The sequence below is a fragment of the Penicillium hordei genome (genome assembly GCF_028827395.1).
Source record: "Penicillium hordei strain IBT 12815 chromosome Unknown utg000006l_segment0_segment0, whole genome shotgun sequence".
Classification (NCBI taxonomy): domain Eukaryota; kingdom Fungi; phylum Ascomycota; class Eurotiomycetes; order Eurotiales; family Aspergillaceae; genus Penicillium; species Penicillium hordei.
Genome location: NW_026623147.1, coordinates 550479 through 567181, shown reverse-complemented (window position 1 = coordinate 567181; position 16703 = coordinate 550479). Strand labels below are relative to the sequence as shown.

The following is a 16703-nucleotide window of genomic DNA, read 5'->3' as shown; positions in this document are numbered from 1 at the left end:
TCGTAACTATTCACAAGCTGACTTTATGATACAGAAATAAGAGGGAAAACGCGGGGCAACACCATAAACAAGTCTCCCGATGCGGTACGAAAGAGCGGTCCTCGAGGTGGTTAGGTAAGCAGACCCCAAACAAACACTCTATTATTGGAACACGGTCTTTTTTCCCCCTTTGTATCTTGAAAGATATGTAGAGATATGAGAGGAATATTGGTTTGACTTGCTATCGGCTCAATTCTACAAATCTCCATCGACGTCATCCACACTGGGCACTTGTTTCAATGTCACACCGCAAGCTTCAACGACCAGATGCACACACTCCATGACCATTTTCACATCTTTCTTGGAGATCCTCAACCGCCGTGTTCCTCGGATATGCCAGTAGATCATCCGGGGCATGTCCTGACCCATGACCGCCGGCAAGACCACCATCTCTGTATCCACATCATCCAAAACCTGGCGGTCCGACAAAAGTAACCCATAGGTGATATCGGCAAGCCAAAAGCCAAAGTCAGGATGCTTTTTGAATAACCCAAACAGCGTACTGGTATTATGGGCATATATTGATCTTAACCAATCCATGCCGCGCGCATGATTTGCGTCGTCGCACTGCCAGCCTTCTCGGGTGAAGGAACATTCCCCATCTTCCTCGGACATGACTTTGTTGATGCTGAGGAGTGCCTCTGTCGGTTTAGGGAGTCCGAGAAGAGCAATGTCCTTGAATAGCGCCTCGCGCATGCGTCGAATCAGCTTCCAGCGCGCACTTGTGGTCGAATATGCATGTTGGCTTATCAGGTACAGGTATAGCTGGCCACAAACGTGTGATTCTGGCGTCGTCGAGATTGCACTTAAAGTTGTGAGATACCACTTTTCAGTAGCGATATTGGAGTCTTCGAATTTGGCTTCAATTGTACGAAATAGCTCAAACCAACGGGGTTCTATAGTTGGTTTGTCGACAACGGATGTGCTCATAGTTCGAGTCCAACTGAGTTTACTACGTATTTTCGAAAATGAACAGTTTTTGAGTCCTGAATTCATTAAAAAGACTCTAAACACTCGGGTGATGACGCCAGGCTGAGACCGCACGGTGGCAATCCACGGATTTTAGGTCCTTAAATGCTCTGCAATCCGTGGTTCGCACAACTACAGGTTTATGTTGTCTTGTATTCCTTGTATACAAGAGGCTGCCTTCGCGAGTCCTCTGACTCTCGTCTTAGAAAGTTAACTCACCACCAGTCCAAAGCTACCCTCCGCATTTGTCTCGATGGAGTGGACATGGTTGGCTATATATAGAAATGTCCCCTGTGTGGTTTATGCTTTTGCCGCCTTCATATGCATATGAAAAAAAGACATAAGATAACAAATAAAATGACCCCAGGAAGAACATCCAAAAAGATCTAATAAGATGTCAGTGTGTGCTTGTATTTAGCGTGCCTAATACCATCTTTTTCCAACATTGAACCTTGGAAGGTTACTTCGTCGATGAAGTAACCATGTACCTGAGTACTCTTATCTGCCCGTACCTTCCCCACGTTCCAAAAGCATCTCCACTTCACCAACTTACTTGCGCATCAAAAATCCATTTGTTGACCGGCGGTGACGTCCTGTGGGCAACTATTCCGGCTCCTGATGATACAGTAAGCCTGCAAGAATCGGAGCTGGTCAGCCCTCCTTTATCTGATGGCACCCGCCACATTCATAAACGATGTTCGAACCGATCCAGTGAAGAAGAAGAAGAAGAAGAAGAAGAACATATCCTGCTGTCCTCCGTATCGATCTCCTCACTCTGAGTCCTTTGTCAGTATCCTGGAGCATCTCACCTCTTTCGTGGCGCTCGAGCATCTGGATTCGGGATACCTTTCAGTTGCGATGCCGGGCACTTCAGGCGGCACAAAAAGCTTCTTGCGAGCGTGATATGGCTACATCGTCGGCGGGAAGATTCCCTACCTGGACAAAGTAGGTCTGTTGGTTCCGGAAAACGATCGACCTTCTTCGGAAATGGACCCTTGGTTGTCGCGCGAAACTGCTTTGTCGCAAACTGCAACAACTGCAACTTCAACAGCACCGGGCTATACGACGCTCTATCGGATTGACCAATCTCGGGTCATCAGCTTATTCGACCATGATGCCAGCGTGGATTTTGCATGCCTTACCTCCACACCACCTACTGATTTCTCGGGAAGACAAGCAGATCTCTACTTCACCGTTGATCGAAAAATGGCCGAGTATTATTCCTGCTATCAATCAATCAATCAAAGTTCAATTAACCTGTTGCAGTCTAACTAGTGCGTATGACTATGCAGGCGCTTCATCCAACTGAAGCAAGAACTCGAAGCCAAACGCCGAGTGGGATCACTCCCAGAGTATACAGATGCTGATCGTAAAGAGTGCGGAATCAGCCCATTCTTATACCCCGTAACCCCATAAATCCAAACCCCTATAACCCATACATAAGAAACTAACATATAATGATAGTTGTGGAGTGCACCCTCCACCTTCCAACCCCCACTTCACTCTCTCTCTCTCTCTCTCTCTCTCTCTCTCTCTCTCTCTCTCTCGCACCCTCCCCTGCCTCGGTTTCAATCGATGGTGACGTTGCCCTGGCCAGTTGTTAATTGGCATGTTCGTCGACTTTGGCTGAGTTCTCGTTGCACAGCATCACGTCTCGTCATTGGCTAATACCCATCGTCTTGCACACCTAGAGGCCTGTCGGTTCGTCGTCGTCGTCGTCGTCCTCGGTTGTCACATACTGGAACTGTTGGAGACCTGTTCGGTGCATGAAGTTGACCACGTAGCGGATGGCCTGCGGGTTAGACATGATCTTGTCATAGTCTATCTCTGTGAATGCAATCCCAATTCTCTCTAGCTGCTCCCACAATTTCGTATGCGGAATAATGTATCGTGGACACTGCATCAGAATGTGCCTTGGTGTTTGTGAGCCCTCATCACAATTACATCGGTCAGTCTCAGCTGCCTTGATTTTGAACAGGAAGTGTCGAAGTCCGATCCTCATTGTACGCATCTGAATCAGAATTGCACATTGTGGCTTCGACAGTCCTTCGTATAGTCGGAGTGTCTTCTTGTTTATTATTCCTGCTATGCTAAGCGCCGAAGTATGTACAGCGCAGCTATCATTATCCATATCACTATCCCGAACTCGGTTATCGAGTCCCAGTCTGCACCCAACATCCAGCTTATCTATTGGCCTAGACCTATAAAATCCTTACCAAATCGAGAGGGTTTGAGCCCCGCTATATTCCTAGATTCCGGTAAAAGGTTATCTCGATAGACCTTTCTTTTTATCTTATTAAATCGCTTATTCTTAGTGGTTAAGAAAGTATAAAGTAGTTCAATTTGAGCGTGCGGGACTTGATTGGCGTTCCCATGCTGAGCGACTTACTCCTCGCCGGTGGTGTTGCCTTGAAAATCATTTTCAGTTGAAATTTGAGGGCAAGAATCATGGGTCATTCTGGATTCCGTTCTTCTTCTCAAGTACCTTTCCATATCTCTGGCTGTCCCGAGGACTTTACATTGGTTTCATTGAATGTGAAGACAAACCATACAGCAAACATCAGAGGATTATCTAGAAGCATACACAAAGAAGTGAAGGAATGCAGTTCAGGGTTCATCGTCCGTCACCTGGTGGTATATAACATCAGCAAATCAATTCACCTTATTTTAACAACCGGATATCAAATTTTTAGTACAGATCCAAGAGGTCAATTCTTCTGAGTCGTGGTCTAACGTCGATAGCACTAAGTGAGAGTGTTCCGTCTCTCAACCCACAATCCATTCTGTGGGTTATATTCGAGAGCGTGGAAGCCGTCTTCGTTCCCACTGTACTCATAGACAAGTCCAAGGTTCGGCTCATTATAATGTCCTATAAATTCAAGCCCAAGCTTCAACTCCACACCCAGTTCCAGCTCTTTGTAAACATAAATAGTAAACGGTTCGGCGCGAGCAACCTGTCTGATCCCGTCAACTCTGACCGACTGGAGGAATGTCATAGGCATTCCATCACTGCCAACACCGGTAACCGTGAGATGGCATCTGTTTTGCTCTTGTGTCTCCATGTTGGGACAAGACGCCCTCGCAGACAAAATGGCGGAATAGGCAACCCGAGCTTCTCCATCACTTTCCTCATCAAAGCAGCTGCCTCGGCGAATATATGAAGGTCCAAAGAACTCATCAATAGGCGTTTCCTACAAGGTGTATTCCGCAATCTCAGCGCATTCGTTGTACCCAGCTGCACAACAATGACCTAGTACGAGACAGATCCGCGATTCGTGCTTCCGAAATCCCGAGCTGAAATTTCAGCGGTGCCTTATTTGATATAAGGCTCTGTCAAAAAATTAATTTTGCTTTTCTACAACAATGCCATGCAAAAAAAAAGATAGAGCACGACGGCTGCATGATTCGAACATGCGCCCGCGAACGGAATTGATTTCTAGTCAATCGCCTTAGACCACTCGGCCAAACCGCCGCTTAATGATTTTACGGAAATGTAAGTGATCCATCAGCGAGTAGGTTTAACTGGTACGAATTCTCATATTCTATCAATAACCGTGCCAAATGCCCAACGCACCACCGTGTATTGGTGCGTTCTAGTGGATAACCATTTTTTACCAGACAGCCAATCTGCGATCTACGTATCTTTATAAATGTGCTTTTTTCCTTTGAGTTCGCTTAATATTCCTTATTAAATTAAATAGACTTCCTTTATACTATATATTTCTTCTTATATCTTGCCTAACTAGTTCGAAGGGGTTGAGAAATTTTGCATGGTGTCTACGATGTATATAAGTTTATTTTGTATGACTTTCCTATACAAAAGATACATAGATCGTAAGTTGACTAATTGGTAAAAAATGGTTATCCACTAGGGCACACCAATACACGGCGGTGTGTTAAGCGCTTAGCAGCACGGTTACGTCCAGAGTACAGTGACGCAGCAATAGTGTTAACACCCCTTCGATTACTCATATTCTGCCTGTCAAAAATTCAACTTTTCAATAGCCCCCCCGACTAGTTTCCTGATGAAGCATCTGACTGTTGTGGATTAAACTGAATCTTGTCTTCTATAAAAAGCACTCACTTAAGAAAGAATGTTGAGAAAGTAAGATGATATAAACTTGCTCTTCAGTTTACGATAGGCGGTCCAAAAAGCGGTCTGTCCAAGGGTGTTAAAACATTTGCTGTGTCACTGTACTTGGTCAAACTATATATTCTTTTTATATAGCAAGGCTATGCAAAAAAGATATGAGCACGACGGCTGCATGATTCGAACATGCGCCCGCGAACGGAATTGATTTCTAGCTGTGTAGATTGTTAGTGGATGTTTGATGGACTGGATATCGAAGAGAAACGTACTCAATCGCCTTAGACCACTCGGCCAAACCGCCGCTTAATAATTTACCCGAAAACAGTATGATATATTAAAGAGAGTCTTAACTTTCTCTTACAATAGAGAGAGCAACACGTCTAGAGTACTTAGTCAAACCCGTATATTCTTTTTACGGCAAGGCTATGTAAAGGACGAGATAGAGATCCGCGATTCGTGCTTCCCTAGGCAAGGTCGAAATCTCGAGCTAATATTTTAGCCGGGCTACGAAGACGTCTAGGGGCCAGGGTTCAAAACACCCTTTGATGTCTGAATGCCTTAATTTAGAACGGCAGAAAAATTAAAATACCTGAATTATTATTACATATGCCTTGGTAATCGAAGTACCCTGATTCGGTCTAAAAATGAAGCCTTCGAACTGCATGCAAATTCAGACAACTCCATTATTTCTGGTAGTTGCAAGTGCAAAAGCTTCATCTAGGCAGGTTGATGTATTAGCATTTTACAGTACAGTGACTGTTCATAAGTTTTAACACCACCTTTAGCCCCACTCATATACCGCCTTCCATTATCGCCTATACCGCCTATATCAAATGAACTGGTGGACCTCATTTATCTCGAGTTCATGTCGTGTTTTCGGATGTTTTGAAACATCCTCATAAGACTATACTTACCCTTGTGTAGAAAATCATTGAAAGCTACGGACATTGATATACAACGGTATTGAAGGAAACTTTTTGACCGGCAGAATATTATATAATCAAAGTGGTGTGGGGCTGGGGTGTTAAAATTTATGAATAGTCACTGTACACTGTATTAGGGCGGTGTATAAAGTGGTACTGATTCAGGTATCCAGGTATCAGAATTCCCCTACAAGGGGGTTTTTGAACCCTGGCCCCTATACGTCTTCGTAAGCAGGGCCAAATTTGATATAGGGTTTTGTCAAAAATATACGTTTTTGAATTTCTACGGCAAAGCTGTATAAAAAAAGATAAAGCACGACGGCTGCATGATTCGAACATGCGCCCGCGAACGGAATTGATTTCTAGTCAATCGCCTTAGACCACTCGGCCAAACCGCCGTTTAATAATTTAGGCTAAAAAAATGTGATACATCAAAAAATCGGTTCCAATTTTAGCCAGACTCATGATAAAGTGGGTTTCGGTTTCGGGGGATTCTAAAAAAGTTCCGGAAGACTCGGTAAAATGGATTAGATAATTTATTAATCTCGAGTCTCCCTGTCACCTAGGAGTAGAGGGAGACTCGGGAATATAAAGTATAAGAATAGACGGCCACTTATGAGGCCTTGTCATGTCTTTAGATGTTCTTTCTATATGCCTTCTTATATATCGTAGTAGGAAGACAGGATCCCCACTACGTATTGCCCTCGTCTCTTCTTTTTATTTTCCTATGAATTGTTATGTAAGCGTTGAGTTATGAGGTTACAAGTAGTAGATAGACACATATTGAGAATACACATCCCTACATATCTCTTATTCCACTTCCTGGGCAGTCTACCTGGTTCCCTTGTATGGAAAGTTGGGTATGAAGCTGAACTACGAGTGCTAAATCGACACGTATACCTTAGAGCATACAGCCTTGAGCGTTCCCCTCTTCAATATATATATAGTACGAAGGCGGTAAACAATGCATAATTTGCGCAGAAGACTTTTCTATGTACTCCGTATAACCTTTGATATAACCTTCATTGCGTCCAATCAAACCACGTATACGGCTTTCTGACCGAAAACCTCACCCAATACTATAACTAGTTATATTATAATTATTCCTATGTGATAGGATAATAAATTATGTTTAATTTATCTTTTTATTATACGTAACTAGTGTACTTTTATATAGTATTTCGAGTGACAATTATGAAGATCCGCCATTTCTTGTACGGTAGAGGACTGGGGGCTACTCTAGGCGGCGTTATAAAGTTATACGCAGTATATTAAAAAAACGCGCCAATTCGCGAGTTGAAGAGATTTCTTTATTCTTGAAGGTTTTGATAGCCAATAAGATCCTGCCCTCTTGTTCTCGCAAATTGCTAGAGGATCGGGAGCGAATTGGTGGCATGGTGGGTGGTTGAACTAACTAAGTGCTAATCCATGCACGCATTTTGGGTTGGGTGGCCCACTCGCTTACCGGTTACGTTTATCATTTTACCGAGTCTCCCGGAACTTTTCTTAGTCAAAACTATATATTCTTTTCACGGCAATGCCATGCAAAAAAAAAGATAGAGCACGACGGCTGCATGATTCGAACATGCGCCCGCGAACGGAATTGATTTCTAGTCAATCGCCTTAGACCACTCGGCCAAACCGCCGCTTAATAATCAAATGTTCCTTAACATGTTTTGCTACCGGGCCGCCCATACCAAGTCGCCCCATCCCCACGAAAACGCGTCCATGAATTAGCACTTAGTCAATTCAACCACCCACCATGCCACCAATTCGCGCACGAAGATCTAGAGATTTAATGGAGCAAGAGGGGATTTTACTAGCTATCTAGTCTTTTAAAAATCAAGAAATATCCTCAATTCGTGAATTAACACGCCGTTTTGATATATCCCGTACAACTTTGCGCGACCGCCATATAAGATATATCTTCGTAGGTATATAGAAGAGGTTTACCGCCTTAGTACTAAACGGAATTACTACGCTAAAGATATAAGATCGGATATTAATACCGATTAATTAGGAGGCTTATAGGTTTTCTATTAAATTGAAGTACTCTATGTTTTATCGATACTTAAGAATAATCAACCTTGGATCCTTATAATGTTTTCCGTAATAGTGCTCTAGTTTCTAACTTCTTTAACTAGAGATAAGTTCTGGTTGATATATGGTCGTTGTATTGAGAAACGCCCCCTAGTAACGTTAGCCTTCTTATCTATAGCACCATTCATAGAAGCAAATGAACAGACCTATAAAACGATAACCCGAAAGGTGTATGGTCTTAGTATAGTGATGTAGAAGTTTGACAGCCCCAGGATGCCCCTGCTGCTTTCAGGACGCTCCTGTGCTCCAACAAGTTGTCCGAGTGTGGCTCGGAATGTTTCCAAAGGCTGGGACAGACTATGAATCCCACTGACTATTGTGAAACTGGTGGAAGATCTGCTTTGCTTCTCCTTTGGTGAAGAATTTGCGAAATTCTTCGACAGAGCCTGACAGCACGTAACATACAATTGCCTTGATTATAGCGTCCCCGAACTTAGTCTCGAGAGGTAGAAGGGTAGCCTAGATCTCCCGTCTAACAAATAGAAGTCAGTTAGCATTTTTGTCAATCCAGTTGATAAGGCGAGTTCTCGCAAGCCGTTTTAGAGGAGCAATGTCAAATTTATCGATTTCCATAAAAACGCCGAGGTTGTTCCACAAAACTGCGTGGGACTCTATATCTTCACCCGAAATAGACCTTTTATCTTCAATGTCTGGAATGCCATTTTCATTATAATCTTGAATAGAAAGAAAGGTAATAACTTGTTGAATGGTTGGTAACTCATCGTCGGGTAGGTCGATTTGCGAAGAAGCAGCCCCCTTGCGACACAATGTTACTCATATTAACTAACCTCGACTTATAACGGATACTATTTACCTTGAATTCTCCTTCGACTGCGGCATCGAAAACGGATGATTGGGAACAGACTATGGTGCAGTGTACTCCGAACTTACGGCTTTCACATGATATCGTTAGGTCGGAGTACCTGCCTGATTCCAGGAGGCTTTGCAAGAGTGGTTGAAGATCTGGAAACCCCATATTAAATGGAAGTGGATAAGATAACATGTTAGACAATGTATCGGATATCTATCATCCCGATGGCTTTATAATTGCCCAACTATCCGTATTCCTCGAAGGCATATGAGATCAACACCACGACCCCACGTGTAAAGTGGATGGAAATTCCGGTGGCGGCACGGGTATTTCTGGGAGTGCATGCACTCCCAGGAAGCCTTACTTGGGCCCCAGGAACAGACTTCGGGTGACCAGCTGCCTTTGTCTGTTTATAAACATGGATACCCATGGAGTACAAATGTGCTCAAATTCGTTGTTCGGGGTTTCGCGCTAGGTGGGCTGGGAGTGGTATGAGCAAAACAATTTTAAGGGAATATATACCAGCGCAACCACTAGTAGACCTGGGCAATGTTTAGGCTAGGATAAGGTACAGACGCTTGATAAACTGTCTTAAAACATTTGAGTGTAGATTCGTGTGTAGTATCAGGGAAAGAAAAAGAAAACATGTATTATGCTACCATAATCGAAACACAATATGGTTTCCATCTACTCCATTTCCTGCGCTCGAGAAACGCCCTCAACGGCTGTGTGATTTTGACCTCCAATAGGTGCTCCACATTCAGGGCATCTAGCTTGCTCCATCGGCATACCGCACTCTCCAATAGCAAACTACAGAAATAATTATTTAGCTTATTTGGCTCGTCAAAGGTAACTTGGGGCAATTCGAGGAATGGGAAATTTACTCACCGGATGTCCGTTGATGCAATTGTACCAGTGCCCAGAGTGAGTCGCGATTCCTCCTCGCCCACTAACCATGGCCGTCTTGATTGATTGAAGTTCTTCTAAAGTGACGGTTTCGTATCGCGTTCCCTCATAGAGGCGGACCATCTCCTGGGTCTTTTGTTGGAGCTCAGGACAGTTCCTCAGTTCGTCACATAGTTTTAACGCAGCAGCGAGGAGATCGCGGGTGGTTTGAAAGCGATCTTCAAGATTTTCTAGACCAGTTTTTCCTTTGAGATGTAGATCGCTTGTTGTTTCTCCTGGATGAGAGCGGTGATACCACGCGTCCAGCTGGGCGATCTTGGCGAATGATATGGTCGCCAGGATGACGATGCGGGAGAAATTTCCTTCATTGGCTTGAGTTATCAAGTCTCGGCAATCCTTCAGAACTTGAATCAAGGTTAATGATAGCTTGGCAAAGCTTAGCTGTGGTAGTGTTGCAGATTTTCTGCTTGAATCTATCACTCTAAAGACATCGGTAAACATGACTTCCTTGGACTTAATGTAAATTAGCCGTGCGCCGAGGGTGATTTGGTTGTCGGATTCTCGTGTTGCTATATTCATCGCCTCCATTCGGGCTGAGAGGGAGGCTACATCGTCCCTTGGTGACTTCTGGTAGATGGCAATCGCATCCATGAGCCGTTTCATCGGCTGATTCTCAGCCTTCATGGCTTTGCTGAGAGCTAAAGCCTCCGTTGCAAGGCGCTCACAGGCTGCATATTCTGCTCTATTCTGGAATTTAGTGTCCCCCACCGCTATCAATGCTCGCTTAGAGTTAAGCTTGTCTTCAATGTCATTTAGACGCGATTCAAGGCCTTCAAGGTCTGTGCGACCCTTGATAAGGAACCGCTTACAAGTCTCATCCATAACAGCACGGTTGATAAGACGATTGTAACGTTTCGTCACAAACTGGCGGATGGGCTGCTTACAGTCCGGACACGATGGTATGACACTGGCAAGAGAAGAAGAGACATCTCGGAGACCGTCGAATTTTCCATCTTTATCTCTCGTGTATACTTCATCCAGGCCAACCAATCCATCAACCGACTCACTGGTAAAGAAATGGCCGCATCCAAGCACGATGATAGGATCTTCATCGAGACTGATTTTGGAATAAGTTTTCCATTCGAGTAAGTCAACACGAGCGTCTCCCATGTCGCCGCACTCTTGACACATATTGTTTGGACAGTCTTCCCCGCAGAGGCTCGGGCATTGATGGCCGCATTTGAGGATCTTAGTGCATCGCTCATTACAAGGAAGCCGGTCGCATATTGCTGCACAAGGCATTGAGCAGGAGCCTTGGTGTTTGCAGGACCAGGTGCATCTCTCGATGCATGGTGCACATGCCTTTCCGCAGGTCAAATCGCATGCTGAGTGTGAACATCTAATCTGTATATATGATTAATATCTCCAATACCATGACCAGATGATTGATTGTAGGATTCTTACTTCGCATTTTGCCTCGCAGTAACCACAGCCCTCCTCATTATGACATATCTTGGGACACCTATGGTTGCAAACACCGTGGGGGCGGTCACATATTTTCGTGCACTTCGGGTGCTTAAATACTCTTCTTCCATCACGGACTTCCTCGAGGCAATTTCCGCAGCAATCACTGCAGTTGTGGCCACAGCTGAGAATGTCGGTGCATGGCTTGGGGCAACGGAAGATCGGGGATGTGACGTCTTTGAAACAGCCAACCTGAATTGTATGGCCACACTTAGGAACACTCTTTTCGACCTTGACGTCGCATTTAATGACTTTCAAGTTAGGCATCTGATGGCAAAAGATAGTTTTCTTAATATGACCACAAGGAAGCTCCACGTCTTGAATCTTCGCCATGCAAGGGCCACAATCTTCACCACAAAGCTTGGGACATTCGTGCTCACAGGTTGATCGGATACGTGGGCAAGGTTTCCCACATGCAAAGCCATCATGCATGACCGCCGAATGGCACTTAGCCTGGCATTGATGACCACATGGCTCGAGTCGACGGGTACACGGAAGACTGCACCCACCTTCAGGGCTCTTCCTCTCAAAGTCGTGAGGTTCATAACAGAGAATAGGCGTGTCTGAGTGGCGAGGACAACAGAGAGCCAACTCCCTGCCGACTGCATTTGCATGGGCGAGCTGAGAGTGGACACCGGCCCACATTGGAACATTGAGGTATGTTTTAGCATTTCCAATGAGATACATGCCATGCTGAGCTCGACTGAGGAGCACGTTGATGCGGTTTTCGGTGCGTAGGAAACCAACCTTGCGCTTTGAGTTGCTGCGGACTAGGGAGACAACGATCACCTTTGCCTCCTCGCCTTGGAAGTTGTCGACGGTAGCAAGGCGGAGCGTCTGGAGCAACGTCTTCTTCTCGAATGTCTTGCGGCCACTTGGCTCAGGATATTCACCTTCAAACTTCTCAAGCCCATCCGCGGCTAAGGTTTCCAAGTCCCGCTCGTTGAGACAAATTTCGAAATCATTGGTTAGCGATGCCCTGAGCTTCCGCAGCTGCCCGGTATAGGGCGTCAAGAGGGCAATATCCGTGCTCTTGTACTCTCCCTGCCGAACAAGATGCCGAACAAGAGCAGTAGCCATCTCGACCTCCCACTGGTTGCTATGAGACTTCACACGGCTGCCGTCATCTCTTGAATCTTCATCGCATTCATGGTCCAGCCAAAAGAGGTTGTTTCGCATTCCAACAACATTGGGTAGATTCATCACGCTTTCATGATCCTCCAGTTTTGGATAGACGCTCCTGATAAGTTGCGAGATCTCAGGTCTCATTCTTCGCTGTACATTGAGCTGTGCAATAGGGGCTGGCTTGAGACCTGGCTCACCGACAGCGCGTCTCTCAAACTGGCTTCTGTCTAGCTGCCATGTCTTTCCTGTGGATGTTTCAAGACTAAGCGAATGATTTTGAATCTGTGGTCGCAGCTGTCGATGATCCCCAATCTGAATGAAGTGTTCAACTCCTGGCATGAGGGCTGAGATGACATGGGCTTCCATTACCTCGGCTGCTTCCTCGCATATAATGACCTTTGTTCCTACTCGGCGCAGTGTCTCGATATGGCGGGCAAGGGCTGTGGTCGTGATTCCTACTACATCTGCTTGAATCAAGGCTCGGCGGTTGACCTCTTCATGGACTGCATTAATGTCCCCGCGAAGATTTGCAGCGTGATTAAGAGCCTCGAAAAGCGAAGCGGTTTCGATTTCCTGCCACTGTTTAAACCAGCTCATTGCAAGAATCCGGCGTTCCGGTATCGAGAGACTGTGAATATTTTCATTCGCAGCGCGTGTGAGGCCTTCCAAGCGCACATCGTCAACTTCACTCTCATTCTGGTCTTTCTGAGCTTTCATCGATTTGGCTCCAAGCCAGTTAAGTAATTTATCATCAGTGACAGTTGTGAATCCTTCCGTGTCTGGTCTCTCCAGTTGTTCATGTATAATGGGCCATTTTCGGTGCAAGAAATGCTCCATCGCGGCCCAAGACAGGCCTTTTTGAGACTGGTGTAGAGGTTCCATTGCATAACCAGCATGCTTCATGCAGTCCTCAAGACTCCCGTAGGACATGCCGAGGGTTTGCGACTCTACCCTCGTCTTCCCAATGCCTTTACTGACAACGCGAAGGTTCTTGCCTTCAAGCTCAGTGGCCTGACTACGGCCACCAATGCGTATGATTTTCTGGATACCAACATCAAGAATATGCTTTAAGAATTGGTCCAAGGCATGGTTGGTATAGCAGCTATAATTCCTGTAAGCAAAGACACAAGAAGGCATGAAATCAGTACTCACATCACAAGAATTGGGCCTAGCTTTGCCTTTTTCTTGATCTTAAGGAGAACTTGAACAAGCTTAACACCCAAATAAGACTTTCCGGTGCCCGGTGGACCTTGGATGAGGGCATACTCTCGTGTGAGAGCCGCGATAAGTCCCTGACACTGGCCATGGTCGAGACCAGTTTGAGCTTGCAGCTTCAAGAGGTCAATAGACTCAGGGGCACTCGGGTCCAATGCAATATTTTCGGCTCCAACAGTTGTGATCGAAGTTAGGGGAAAGATAAATCCTGGTTTGCGCGCGTATGCCGGTGGGGGTATGCTGTGACCATCTTCATCATCCTTACGGCTTGGCAAGATCCACTTTTGGAATGCCAACTCTCCTTCGCGTTGGATTCGCTGAAGGTTTTTCAGGATAGGGGCGAACGTGGCAGGGATCAAGCCATGGAAGTCGACCAGAATACCGGTGAGCTTCTTGCTGTAAAGCCGGCCCAGGAGGATCAGTTCCTGTTGTAGACATGCTGCAAGCTTGACCGTAATACTAGGTGGAAACCTATCAGAAACAAGACTACTCTTGTTCTGGTGCGCTTGGTCCTTGGAAGCATTCTTCACAGTGACCTCGAGGAAAATAAGCCTCCTGTGAGTTTCTTGGGACGTCAAGAAACACACTAGGCTTCCTTCCTCTAGTCGATTGGAGTCTTGCCACCATCTGCATTGCTCGTTGGATGTCTTTTTGCGAACTTGTGGTGGAGTAGCAAAGGACACGGTCGCTTCGAGCTCATTTCGCTCATTGATGAATATTTGGAGGACCCGTGCTCCCAGATAGAGGTGTGCCCCGCTATCTTTGCTTGAGAAATACGAAAATTGTGTCAAATCGTTCTGCTGTAGCAGATCTCGAAGGACATCTTTGGCTGAGCCGAAGATATCATGGCGCAGGAGTCGGAATGTTGAGTCAATGTATCTTTGCAAAGGGTCGGGGAGAAAGTGCGGCTGAAGGAAGTCGGTAGAGGGTAGATATTCTGAATTGCCGCTGACAATCTCTCCATGGGTAGGGAGGATCTGAACTTGAGAGATTTCTGCAAGGTCGTTGTCGTGTCTCCCACCAGGTGTTTGCATATCCAGCGGAAAAGACGACAGGGCTGATCCACTCTTCTGGAAATTTTCCTCATGCACCCTAGGTATAAAAAGACTGCGGTTTGCGCTAGCGATCAGTCTCTGCATGACTTCTATTCTGCTTTCAAGTCCGTCAATGTCGGCCTTCGAGCATGATTCGGTGATTTGGGAGCCCACTTCGCGGATTAGGTCGAGCAGTGCGGGAATTTCATCGTGGAATCGAGCGCGTCGGTCTCTTGACAAAAGTTGGTACAGGGTATTCAACAGTAACTTCATCATGTCCAGTGAGATGACCGGTACATTTTCGTTGGTCTCTTCACCTTTACTCTTCAGGCTCCGGCAGACACTACTCAGATATCTGATTGCTCGATCTCCATTTGTACCACCAAAGGATGTGTACAGAGTGCCAACAAATGAATCGACAGAAAGACAGTTCAAGAGAGAAGTATGGGTAATGACTTTGAGGAATGGCTCGTCGTAAGTTGGCATAGGTCGCACTCCCTCTGGATTGTCTGCATCTGCAGTTGCCAGGATAAAATCATATCCATGAAGATTGTCGTCCACAAGATCTTTGGCGAGGAATTGATGATTCTCTCTGCTGTCGCCTTCAAGAATTTCAAGAGCCCCGTTCCAGAATTGAACGATCTCTTCATGTTCCCTTCGAGAATATCCAGACCCTAAGATCCCATTTCTAAGAAGTCTCTTCCAGTCGAAATATTGATTCCGAGCGTCCAGATCATGAGTTATCGGATGGTATGCAGCCGGGTTTGACTTGAAGTCGGAAGCCTCGTTCACATCGTGTGAGAATCTGCACCTCTCACCGTAGTGGCACCTGCCACGTTGAAAGTGTACACAGAATGTTTCCGACTGATTGCGCTTTCTGAAGCTGTTGGGTCCTCCTCGGTTGCTCGTATTGCCCCGAGATCGCCAATTTCCGCGATGAGCCATCGTGAAAGGAGATAGCTGTAGAATTTGTAGCTCTCGTAATCCTTAAAGAAGTAAAAATATTTCTTAACGCGGAAGGTTGCACAGATGGATGAGTGGATGTGGTTGGCCGGAGAAGGGAAAGATAATCTTGGATACGCCAAGCAGGTATCCTCTTTGATAAGAGGGACGTAAGTAAGACTACCTTGTACTCTGTACATCTGACGTCTAAGGTCTTGCAGGACAACTCATACCTGCATCACCCCTCTTTTCAAAATCTCTTTACGTGGGGAGGGTTATTTGAAGGGAGGTGATATTCAATATTTGCCTTTTATCTCCGCTCGCTTTTTTGGTTCAAATGTGAAGGAGGGTTGGATGGAAATAGATAAATTCGGTAAAAGAAGTTCGCTTCGAAGGATAATTTGCGTTATGATCTCGCTGTGAGAAAGGTGCATAATGAAGCTAGTAGTCAGCGAAAACTCTTTCCAAATAAAGAGAATAGGCTTACCTATCTCGTTGTCGGTCTGTTTGCGTAACACGGTACTGCATACCCTAGGCTTTGGGGGTTAGACATCACGCGGTCATTATCCAACGGACCTTATCGACAAGTAAAGACGTACCTGCCCTATCCCTTGCCAGTAACAGGCCAGCTTGCTTAATGCTGATGGTCTCTGATTGAGCCATCAGGTCCTAAATACATATCGGCCATTTCGGGGATGATTGGCTCTTAAATGTTGCATAAGATGCCTAGTGGAGACGGGCGACGTCTTACTATCCAGAACTGCGAACTCCAAACCATGAAATCTCAAACTGTGGACACTCCCATCTTTGCCCAACTCTCTAGGTTAGCCGGTGATCCAATACTGTAGTTGGCAGCGCTATGGACGTTTAGCTAGCGACTCTCCCACGGACACCACTTTCAGGCCATTTTTGGTACGAGTCAGCGGGTCGCCTTCCATTCCGGCTCGCCGGATCTCCAGGTTAAAAGGCAAGACCGCGGGGCCACCAATAATGCAGTGACGCCTCAACGGTCCAGACTCCGCATC

General features: G+C 45.7%; 6 protein-coding genes across 6 annotated transcripts; 1 reads left to right on the top strand and 5 right to left on the bottom strand.

The window, feature by feature from the left end:
• Positions 1–234: 234 nt before the first annotated feature.
• On the bottom strand, positions 235–969 carry N7537_010898 (uncharacterized protein; the record flags this gene model as incomplete). The annotated part of the gene is made up of 1 exon (XM_056901952.1): positions 235–969. One exon carries the CDS (start codon positions 967–969, stop codon positions 235–237), a length of 735 nt encoding a protein of 244 aa, XP_056747239.1.
• A 708-nt stretch (positions 970–1677) lies between these two features.
• N7537_010897 (uncharacterized protein) lies at positions 1678–1911 on the top strand (the record flags this gene model as incomplete). The annotated part of the gene is made up of 1 exon (XM_056901951.1): positions 1678–1911. One exon carries the CDS (start codon positions 1678–1680, stop codon positions 1909–1911), a length of 234 nt encoding a protein of 77 aa, XP_056747238.1.
• A 1841-nt stretch (positions 1912–3752) lies between these two features.
• On the bottom strand, positions 3753–4070 carry N7537_010896 (DHS-like NAD/FAD-binding domain-containing protein; the record flags this gene model as incomplete). The annotated part of the gene is made up of 1 exon (XM_056901950.1): positions 3753–4070. The coding sequence occupies one exon, from the start codon at positions 4068–4070 to the stop codon at positions 3753–3755; it is 318 nt and encodes a 105-aa protein (XP_056747237.1).
• Positions 4071–8607: 4537 nt separating this feature from the next.
• On the bottom strand, positions 8608–9097 carry N7537_010895 (BTB/POZ domain-containing protein; the record flags this gene model as incomplete). The annotated part of the gene is made up of 2 exons (XM_056901949.1): positions 8608–8877; positions 8936–9097. The coding sequence occupies 2 exons, from the start codon at positions 9095–9097 to the stop codon at positions 8608–8610; spliced, it is 432 nt and encodes a 143-aa protein (XP_056747236.1).
• A 678-nt stretch (positions 9098–9775) lies between these two features.
• On the bottom strand, positions 9776–11008 carry N7537_010894 (uncharacterized protein; the record flags this gene model as incomplete). The annotated part of the gene is made up of 1 exon (XM_056901948.1): positions 9776–11008. The coding sequence occupies one exon, from the start codon at positions 11006–11008 to the stop codon at positions 9776–9778; it is 1233 nt and encodes a 410-aa protein (XP_056747235.1).
• An 802-nt stretch (positions 11009–11810) lies between these two features.
• On the bottom strand, positions 11811–15681 carry N7537_010893 (uncharacterized protein; the record flags this gene model as incomplete). The annotated part of the gene is made up of 3 exons (XM_056901947.1): positions 11811–11815; positions 11872–13589; positions 13640–15681. The coding sequence occupies 3 exons, from the start codon at positions 15679–15681 to the stop codon at positions 11811–11813; spliced, it is 3765 nt and encodes a 1254-aa protein (XP_056747234.1).
• Between the last annotated feature and the right edge of the window lie 1022 nt (positions 15682–16703).